This window comes from Carassius auratus, chromosome 17, assembly GCF_003368295.1.
Source record: "Carassius auratus strain Wakin chromosome 17, ASM336829v1, whole genome shotgun sequence".
Classification (NCBI taxonomy): domain Eukaryota; kingdom Metazoa; phylum Chordata; class Actinopteri; order Cypriniformes; family Cyprinidae; genus Carassius; species Carassius auratus.
This window is the reverse complement of record NC_039259.1, coordinates 23598620-23609546: the sequence shown is the minus strand read 5'-3', so window position 1 is coordinate 23609546 and position 10927 is coordinate 23598620. Positions and strand designations below refer to the sequence as shown.

The 10927-nt window shown below is 36.0% G+C and overlaps 2 protein-coding genes across 6 annotated transcripts; both read left to right on the top strand.

Moving 5' to 3' along the window:
* Positions 1-150: 150 nt before the first annotated feature.
* On the top strand, positions 151-3352 carry tbpl2 (TATA box binding protein like 2). 2 transcript variants are annotated; one of them, XM_026286841.1, is made up of 7 exons: positions 151-306; positions 766-1130; positions 1614-1701; positions 1938-2029; positions 2174-2341; positions 2448-2542; positions 2924-3352. In XM_026286841.1, the coding sequence occupies exons 1-7, from the start codon at positions 259-261 to the stop codon at positions 2998-3000; spliced, it is 933 nt and encodes a 310-aa protein (XP_026142626.1). In that variant the 5' UTR covers positions 151-258; the 3' UTR covers positions 3001-3352. The 2 variants fall into 2 exon arrangements, with proteins under 2 accessions (XP_026142626.1, XP_026142624.1); XM_026286839.1 differs by having other exon boundaries at positions 2171-2341.
* Positions 3353-3868: 516 nt separating this feature from the next.
* Positions 3869-10387, top strand: atg14 (autophagy related 14). 4 transcript variants are annotated; one of them, XM_026286485.1, is made up of 11 exons: positions 3869-3958; positions 4069-4342; positions 4919-4981; positions 5062-5104; positions 5192-5273; positions 5389-5626; positions 6459-6697; positions 8146-8263; positions 8416-8506; positions 8591-8676; positions 9375-10387. In XM_026286485.1, the coding sequence occupies exons 2-11, from the start codon at positions 4197-4199 to the stop codon at positions 9670-9672; spliced, it is 1404 nt and encodes a 467-aa protein (XP_026142270.1). In that variant the 5' UTR covers positions 3869-3958; positions 4069-4196; the 3' UTR covers positions 9673-10387. The 4 variants fall into 4 exon arrangements, with proteins under 4 accessions (XP_026142270.1, XP_026142267.1, XP_026142268.1 ...); XM_026286483.1 differs by having other exon boundaries at positions 3887-3958; positions 4037-4342; XM_026286482.1 differs by having other exon boundaries at positions 3880-4342.
* Positions 10388-10927: the final 540 nt, after the last annotated feature.

Genomic DNA, 10927 nt, shown 5'->3' with positions numbered 1-10927 from the left:
GTTTTTAAAGTAACGTTTTGTTATATTGTTAGCGCAGAATGCAACAACAAAAATATAAATATATATATTTTATATAATATATATATAGTTTTAATGGCATGATTTGTCACGCCTCTGTGTGAGTAGCTTCACACTTGACGCCAATTAGATCACATCCACAGGTAAAGTGGCAGCACTATTATTTGGACTAGGATACTTTTCTCGTTTTTTTTTTTTTTTTCGTGCAAATTGGTTAACTTCCAATGGACCTTAAGGAACATGGATGTGGATTCAGCTCTCGAAAATTACTTTGACCAGACTATTGCTGTAAGTTTTTAAATAAATGTCTGAAATTGCCTTTGTTTGCTGAAAACATAGTCAATCTTATCGAGATGCACTCAAGTCTACTTGTTCTTATAACAAATTAAGTAATTGTAAATAAGAAAGTCAGCATATTTAAGAGGCAGTATGAAATACAGGAATAAATACATTCAAAACCTTACTACAGAAATGGAAAAAATGGCAAATTAATAAAATATTTGAGTTTAAAATAAAGTACGACTAAAATATTGCTATACACTTTCAAATATTATTAGTGCATTTATTATTATTATTTTTTCATAAATGTCCTTGTCATTTATGTATTCATTTATTTATTTGGAATTTTGTTTCCCTTGAACAATAAATAGTGCTTTAAATTTATATTGATGTATTATACCATTATATCCTATAATGTATTATTTATTTATTTATGTATTATTATTTTTTTTTTTTGGTTCTACTAAGGCTTCACCTGACTACAACTTTGAGGGTGATCTGGGCCTACAGGGTCCAGCTCAACAGATCCAAGATTCCTCTTTCCTGACCTCTTTAGCCTCTCAAGAGAAAGATCTCACTGAAGACTTGGACCTGAGCTTCTTACCAGATGAACTCAGCACTCAAGATGAGCCGTCACAGGCTGAGAATCTCAGCAGGAATGAGGACAGCGGCATTTACACGGACTGTCCTCCGAGAGAGTCGACAGAAGCAGATACTGACACCAGTAATCCTGCACAAAATGCCTCGCAGTTCAATCTCCCGATGACTCCCATGACCCCTATGACCCCCATGACCCCAGTGGCAGAGAGTTCAGGCATCATCCCGCAATTACAGTAAGACATTTAAAATAAAATAAAAAGTGAAGAATGTGTATCAGGGATTCTTTTTAACATTTTATGGCATCGTGTAAGCCCAGAACCTTTTATTTTCTTTTTTTTTCCTTTCAAACATGGCTACTCTCTAAAAAAATAATGAAGATCTTTATTTGGTTTCATGAAGAACCTTCTCTGCATACTTTCGATTTCACAAAAAAAGTTTGATTATTACAAACAGTTAGATTATTAAAATGTGCTTTATACAAATAAGAAATGGTTCTTTTAAGAACTGTTCAGTGAAAGGTTCTTTGAGTGTAAAAGGCTGTATAATGCTTAAACTCTATGATTTAGGTAAACCAAATGTCTGCAGTTAAGTTAGATTTGAATAAAGTTCTATGCACTACTTTACTTTAAGTACAAAGTGATTACTTTATGAACCACCAGCCATTCCATCCTAATTTTGTAAACTATATTTCCAAACCTGTTTTTGATCATACACAGGAATATTGTGTCAACAGTGAATCTTGCTTGCCCTCTGAATCTCAAATCTATTGCACTTCAAGCTCGAAATGCTGAATACAACCCAAAGGTACTTTTCTACTGTAGTTTATATATGCAACACTATACAGAATTGTATTAAATCATAGACAAAACACAAAGGAAAAGTTATTGTAGATTTTGTCATTGTTTATTCTGTATGCTGTTGACATGAGTAAAAATAAATGACAACGTTTACATTTTTGGGGGAACTTCCTTTAACTTTGTGTTTTAGGTAAATTTTCCAGTCTTTTCAGTCGCATAACTCCAAAATTTGCCTATGTATAGCGTTTTGCTGCTGTTATAATGAGGATCCGTGAACCAAGGACTACTGCTCTCATATTCAGCTCTGGGAAAATGGTCTGCACTGGGGCCAAGAGGTATACATAATATATATTCAGAACTCTTAACTATAATGCATTAAGGTAGCACAACTGTAAAATAGATAAACTTAGCTCTATGTTAGTCTCACACGTGTCTTTTACCCTATATTTGCCTTTCCCTTTGTTTATCTTTCCAAGCAGTGAGGAGCAATCTCGCCTTGCTGCACGGAAATATGCCCGGGTGGTACAGAAACTTGGCTTCCCTGCCAAATTCCTTGACTTCAAAATCCAAAACATGGTTGGAAGTTGTGATGTCTGCTTTCCTATCCGCTTAGAAGGCCTGGTCCTCACTCACCAGCAGTTCAGCAGGTCTGGACAGGCGTCTGTCTGTCTGTCATCATTTCGTTTGATGGTTACTGGCCCACAATATAAGTGGCCTTTGTAACATCTGTCTTTAACAATTTTACCCCTCCAGCTATGAGCCAGAGTTGTTTCCTGGATTGATATATCGCATGGTGAAGCCACGTATTGTGCTGCTGATTTTTGTGTCTGGAAAAGTAGTGCTCACAGGTATAGTTGATATATAGTCTTATTTGCTAGTCTTATCTCACATAGTCCAATTTTAAAGGAATAGTTCACCCAAAAAATGCTAATTAGCTGAAAATGTACTCAGCCTCGTGCAGTCCGAGAGTTTTTCTGCATTGGAAAAGATTTGGAAATATTTATCAATTGCTCACCAGTGGATCCTCCGCAGTGAATGGGTGCCGTCAGAATGAGAGTCCAAACGGCTGATAAAAACATCACAATAATATACAAGTAATCCACCAGACTCTAGTTCATCAATAAACAAACAAATCTCCAAATCATAAGCACATTTTCAATTTTGGGGAACTATTCCAAGTGTTGCACTGAAATTGAAACTCATTCTCCTCATGTTGTCATGATTTTTAGGTGCGAAAGAGCGGTCCGAGATCTACGAAGCCTTTGAAAATATTTACCCCATCCTGAAAGGGTTCAGGAAGCAATAGAAATGCTGCACTTACAATTACATGTGCTGCATGGGAATATTTCTCTATAACGATGTGCCTCGTATAAATATACGAGCGGTGCTCGAAAGGATTGAATGCAATCATTTAATCAAAACTTTTGTTATTGCACTTTGTTTAATGTCTTTGTTTACTTTGTTGTCTGAATTAGTGAGGGATGCTGAAATAACAGAGCATTTCACAGCTTACTGTGAAAAATAAATGTTTTGTTGATATATTAAGCTTTGCCTTATGTGGGCTCTCATGTGGAGACATTTCCACTTCGTTTATGACCGTTCTTGTACATGTTGAACTTGCTGATGCAGGTAAATAAACTTTGAAGACTTCTCTTCTGCACAACCAATGAAATGAAGTGTTATTTCCTATATACATATATATATACATACATATATGTATATATATGTATGTATATATATGTATGTGTGTATGTATGTATGTATGTATGTATATATATATATATGTATGTATGTATGTGTATATATATGTATGTATATATATATATATATATATATATATATATATATATATATATATATATATATGTGTGTATGTATGTATATATGTATATATGATAGATAGATAGATAGATAGATAGACAGATAGATAGGATATATATATATATAGAAAGAGAGAGAGAGATGGAGATGTAGATATATATAAATAGAGAGAGAGAGAGAGAAAATAAAATTGCAAACGTACACTAAACGATTTTGTTTTTTTGATAGAAAAATATATTGTATTACTATGGTATTAAAGTCCTTGTATTGGCTGATGGTATTTTATGGTATTTAAAAGTATGGTAATCACTGTAATTTTCTGTAAGAGACCCCACCATCTCACACGTGACAAAACATACACAAACAACATACGTCACATGGTGCGTAGGGCAGACAGCCACTGCACTCAGCTGGGCATAGAGACCTTAGGACCAGAACTACTGGTTATATTTTCATATTTCCAACTACAAATCATGTAAATCTTACAGTGATTGTTTCTAAGGGACTTCTATTCTTAATAGAACCCGTGTCGTCATGGCTTGTCCCTTATCAGGCGAACCCCGGGCTTTGGGGCCTGGTGAAGATCATCCAGAGTCTGCTTCAGAGACCCGGGAGCCCGTTCGACCCAAGCCGCCTCCGCAGCACCTTCAGCCGGCGTGCGTGAGCGCTGCTGCCGCGGTCATGGTGGAGGCTCTGGATGATGCGGAGGGGCTTTTTGTAGCCGTGGAGAGATGTCCGCTCTGCAACACGGCCAGACGCAGACTGACCTGCGCCCGCTGCATTCACAACGGCGATTTTGTGTATTTTGACGGCAGAAATCCAGAGAGGTGTGTTTTAATTCATATGCTAACACAGCTCACTCTAGCATGCTATCAGTTTTGAGGTTTATCGAGCTGTTTTTCATCTAACGTTATTTATTTTATTTAAGCATAAATTGTCTCTTGATTTGAAGTGTTTTCGGCGTATATATGCGTTTTGTGAACACGCTAGATATAATTTTGCTAATTCACGGCCCTTGAATCGAATGCTAAGTTGCTAACTGCTAACTTTGTAAACAAACTGTCAGATAAAAGACTTTTACGTTTCTGCGTTCTCCTTTTCTTGTCACAAGTCAGTGACTTGGTTATTTAAATAGGTTTTAAATACATTATTAAAAGTGTTGTCGTGGCTTATTTTAGTTTTGTAAAGAAACTTTGTGACAGTTTTTTGATTATGCCAATGTGTTGACCTGGTTAGCTTTAGCTGAGTCATATTGCTAAATGTAACAATATATATATATATATATATATATATATATATATATATATATATATATATATATATATATATATATATATATATATATATATATATATATAGCAAGTTAAATGTGTTTTACTCGCTATTTTGTTTTGTGTCATCAGGTATTCAGAAAAGCTTCAAAGACTACAAAAGCTCAAAAATGAAAAGGAGAATCTTCAACAGAGGTATTAAATCAGCATTATGCAATGCATAAATCTACATTATGTACAGATAATACCCAGTCTGAATTCTCCTTTTATTTCAGAGTCATCAAAGCCATGGACAAGAAGGTCCAGGCGGACCAGCTTGTAAGTATTTTTGTGCATTATATAATTATATAAGTCTGTTTTTAAAAAAGTTATCTCAATCATGGTTTTGTATTTTGTTTAACGCAGAGGTGGAAAATCATGTCATGCAAGATGAAAATCCAGCAACTCAAGGAGGCCATCTGCACCGGCAGTGAAGAAGTGAAGAGTGGTGAGTATCACAACAAAAAAGATCCCAAGAGAAAAGTGTGTAATCATGCATAAATCACATTGAGAATAGCAATTTGTTGTTTGATGTCTTGGATGTTTCTTTTTCTTCACCTTAGGCAAGGAGCTGTTGTTGCGTTCCCAGGAGGAAGGGCAGCGACTGCAGCGCAGGGCCAGCCGACATCAGGAAAAGAGGGACAAAATTAAGCGGCATAACCAACGTCTAGGTGAGCTCCTGGAGAAGAGATCCAAAGAGCTGCAGGGGAGGCTGGAGGTCCTGGCTGAGGTGCGGAGAGAGCACATCCTGGAGGTCACCACTCATATCTTCAACATCCAGGAGGAGAAGCAGGGCAGCAGGTCAGAGAAGATTTAGATGAGCATAAACATATTCTAATGAACATTAAATTATATGATATGATGATATTTTAACTGAGCTTTTTGCAATGCATTCTAGAAAAGTCAACTAACTTAGATTTTGTGTGAAAACATGTAAGCTTGCAAGACAGCATAATTTCGCTGCTTGTTTAGTAGAACAGCCTTAAAGGGGGAATTGATAGAGTCTGAAATGTGTCTTGTACATATTTTCTGTACAGTTTTATTGTTTAAATCACCACTGAAACACCAGAAAAATAATACACTACTGTTTTTTTTTGAAGAAATTAATAGCTTTATTCAGAATTGACAGTAAGGACAATTAAAAAAAAAAAAAATTCAAATAATTTTAAGGTTTTGTACATCAACACTGACTCTGAAGACTGAAATAATGGTTGCCATCACAGGAATAAAAAACATTTAAAATATATTCAGATATATTAATTTTTAAATATGTTCCATTTTATTATTTTTAATATATTCAAACAGAAAACTTATTTTAAATTGTAATGATATTTAACAATATAACTTTTTTGTTTTGACCAAATGCAGACTTGTTGAGCATAAGCGACATTTTTTTTTTCACCTGGTATGGCCGCCCTAATCATACTGAATAATTGCTTATGAATGTGCTCTTTGAGTGTGACACTTAACAGCTTGCTCCTTGGATACTCTTTGTGTAATTAACTTACTATCACTTGGCAGTGATAAATGAGCATGAACTAATCTTGTTAGGATGGTCTTTGAATATGAGCATATTATTAATAGTAATAAACATGCTTTATTATGAATAATCTGAAGTCTTTCTGGCCTGCAGGGACCCAGCAGAGGCTGAAAATGACCTTGCTCTGACCTCCAGCACCGTCAGTGAACTCGCAGAGGCGAGGCGAATCACCTACAGCTCCGGCCGCTGGATCTGGGACGATCAGAACGGAGAGACAAGCATCAGTATCACTGGGCCACACGTCACACTTCCCAGTAATGGAGACTGCTCGGCCTACTACAGCTGGGTGGAGGAGAAGAGTGGAAATCAGGGGCCAGGTACACAACTAATGGGTAATTACTCTACCTCTCAAACATTAAATCCATTTTTGAGTTGTAGCAAACTTCTAAAACTTTATATGATTTTTTAAAAATGAATGTTTAAAGGTCCCATGACATGAAAATCACACTTTATGAGTTTTTTTTAACATTAATATGAGTTTCCCTAGCCTGTCTATGGTCCCCCAGTTGCTAGACATTTCGATAGGTGTAAATAAAGCCCTGGGTGTCCTGCTCTGCCTTTGAGAAAACGAGAGCTCAGACGGGCCGATCTGGAACCTTCCCCTTTTGTCGTTATACGGGGAAAGGTTACCTCCTCTTTCTCTGCTTTGCCTTCCAAAACATTTACATTTAATTCAGTCGCAATGTCAGCACAGGCGTTACAAACAGACTTTTATGATATGGATTCAACAGCACTGCCACAAACAGTGAGTAACAGTGTTCATTAATGCCTGATCTGTGATCAGTGATTTCTGATGTGTAGCTAATCATTCAAGTTCACACAGACTTTCTTTCTAAATCGTTTAATACTGTTTATGCATCAGTGAATCAAGCCAGAGACTAAACGATCAACATTCACATTGTTTCTCTTAGTAGCATAGCACGAAACAAATCAGTTATTTAAATTGTGATTAAACTACAGAGAGCGATCAAAGAACGCTCCCTTTATATTGTTCGGGGCTGTCAATCACACATCGCGAGTATATCTGCACACAAACTGCTGTTATAATGAATGACGCTGTTATGCTGCACTACGAAGCTCTTATCGTATTCATATCGATACTGTGTTTGCTGTTAGTTGTGGTGAAAGCATTTTGTGAGAGAAAATGCATTGCAATGATGAGATCACTGCATTCATGCGATAAACCGACTCTCTCTACTCATCACTGCAGCCTTTCACGTGATGGGAAAAGATCTAAAAATAATCAACACTTCCTTGATTCATTAATCTCGACAGCTGTAATAGTAAAAAAAAAAGAAAAAGTAGTACAAGTTTTTGAGAGCGGTTCCACATGTAATACAAATTTTGAATGCAAAGATGTCAGCCAATCACAACAGTTGTTTCAACAGAGTCTCACAGCAGACACGCCCCCTCAGTGCATTCAAACCAGAGATATAGGAAATCTGGATATAAAAATGCCTTTTATTTCTAAATTTTAAATGTAAACATCATACTAACAATATAAGTATGCTTCAGGAAACATTAAAAAAGCATTTAAAAAAAGAAAATAACCCACATCATGGGAGCTTGTTACTCACCATGAAAATAGGAAGCTGGAGTGGTGTTATTACCCGACCCAACCAACCATTTGTTATTTCTCTGTGCAGTGATAGTTAACTAAATATATGTTTACATCCTTTCAAAATGCAGTACATTCAGTTTTAATGCTTTCTGTTCCTCTTTAAAGGAAAGAGGATATTTAACATATTAATTTTACAGGATCGTTTATTTTCTTGTATAGAGTTGGACCACATCAACCCGGCACACACCGTCAGTGCCGCCCTCTGCTATGCTACCCAGCTCATCAATATCCTGTCTCATATTCTTGATGTCAGCCTTCCGAAAAAATTGTGCAACAGGTGACAGCTGCATGTTAATTGTCTATTATAGTTTTAATTATTTTTTGATTTTAAATGACTATAAATGAAAATAATAAATGTTGCCCTGACAGCTAGCTTTTTATTATAATATAAAAAAAAGAATGTCCTTTATTCTGTTTTCTATTCTACAGTGAGTTCTGCGGTGATAATCTGACCCGCTACCGCTTCACCCGTGCCGTAAACAAACTTAACACCAACATCCTGCACCTCTGCTTCTCACAGGTAAATTCTTCTCAAAACTGAGACCACTCTGATCCGAGAAGTCATATTCTGATCACACGCCTCATGTTTATGATTGAATCTTAGCATGTCGACAGCGAGCTGCTTCATCCTCACCACACTTTGAGAAATATAATGTTTCTGGTGTCTCCAGCAAACAAGAAACTTGGCAGGTGAGGAATTACATTGCCCTGTTCTTTAGTGAAACATTTTACTTTTATATTGTCCACGATTTATGTTATAGCCAATTATTTATGATCCAAATAAATTCCAATAGATAAAATAAAGTGTTGTCTTAATTATTTGCTTTAATTATAAAACTCTTAACTCTTTAAACTTCTTTTTTTCAGTCTCTGTTTAATATATATGTATTTTTCCACTACTGTTCAAAAACTTTAGTGTCAGTATGATTTTGTTGTTGTCGTTGATTAGAAAGGACACAGTAAATTTATCAAAAGTGACAGTAAAGACTTTATCTTAATTCAAATAAAATCTTTTTTTTTCTTTTCTTTTTTTTTTTTTTTTACTTTATATCCGTCAAAGAATCCTGAAAAAAAAGGTGACACGGTTTTTATATCAATAATAATAATAAATGATTTCTATGATATTAGAATGATTTCTGAAGGATCATGTGACTGAAGACTGGAGTAACGATGCTGGAAATTCAGCATTGCATCAAAGGAATATATTTGAAAATATATTTAAATGTAAATGTTGTTTTAAATTGTAGTAATAATTCACAAATATCATTGCTTTTACAAATAAATGCAGCTGTGGTGAACATATGAGACGAAGAAAAAACTTGCAGACCCCAAACCTTTGAATGGTAGTAAACTAATGTGTTGCAAACTTTTCCATTCTTGTTCACTAGAACCGGGCCGTTTGAGGTGAGTGCTGACTTGGAAGACTCTATGGAGTTTGTGGAACCAGAGGCGGCTGGACCGGCGGAGGAGAGCGGAGACGAGGCTGTGACGGATGAAGAAACAGACTTGGGCATAGACTGGGAGACGGTTCCAAGCCCTCGCTTCTGTGACATCCCTTCCCAGCCTATGGATCTGTCCCAGAGCGGCATGCAGGCGTCCCAGCCAGCTGGCAATGCAGGGGGCATGATCTCCTCTGCGGCTGCCTCTGTCACCTCCTGGTTCCGCAACTACACCGGGCAGCGCTGAGATCCGGTGGATGTTGGGGTGGTTCAACCGGTTTGACCTATGCAAACACCCCATTACTGTCATTCTCACTTATGTCAGCTTGGCCATTGGGAGAAATAAAGGGAAGTTTCATTTGACTGCTCATACTGAATAAATGTGTGGTTTTATTGCAGGACGGGACAGTGTAGTGAACTACTTCTGCATTTCTGATCTTTTGTAGCTCACTTTATATTGTAGACACCACACACAAGTCAACTTCATCCAGTGTACATTGCCAAATATCGTTGTTTGCTCATCGATGCAGAAATTGTACATTCAAAGCATGGACAGACTTTGCTTTTAGAGGTTGTTTGAATGATTGCACCTTTTCACCAGCTCTTCAAAGATCCTTACTCTATAAATGTTGCTGGACTTGAATGGCAAATATTAATCGTGTGTTGTCCTATTAGATTATAAATTTACAAGAGGAATTGTATTTTATGGACAAGTATTTTTTTCCCCTTTATATTTCTTCAACCACTGCAGATCCCATTGGGCGGAAATATCCTGCTTTATCCTTCGGAAGAGAGGCTGGTTGTCTATTTGCTCTTAGGATTTATGTACAAGTTTATTTTTTCACCATCATCAGTTGTTGAAAAAAACAGACATATTTAGTAAGTTTCATTGTAGGAATGTTTTATTTGTATTATCAGACTTTTTCAATCATTAAACAGAGTACCTCTCTGAAATGCAATAGGAAATGAAGCATTATTCCTGTATACACACACTTTGAAAATTAATTGATTAAATATGTAGTTTATGGCCTCAATTCCATTATATTTATATTCTACTTCAAGATATGAAAGCAAAAGACAAGTACGTGTGAGTACATTTCAAACATTAGGATTTTCACCTAGTTTCATGTTCAAATTAAATGTGCACCAAATATTAAAGTGAGTTATAATTTCTTACAAAATATTTAGCGATGTACATTAACATGGAGATTTGTAATTTCAGGAAAAATGGGTTCATAGTGGCCACTGCATTGAGACAAGCTATTCTTATTTTCAGATATTTTCTTTTGCAGAATATCTAACACATGGATTATAAATATTTTTTTGCATAGGGTTTCTCTTTTATTGGTAACAAAACTTTAATGATCCTACGATTCATAAAGACACCAAAATGGCAGGGCAAGTCTAAAATGTAAGATTTTTAAATCATGATTTGAAAGTACTCACCAAGGCAGGCAGTTTTAAACTTTTTACTGCCAGCTAACTTAAATCCAAGGTTTGAC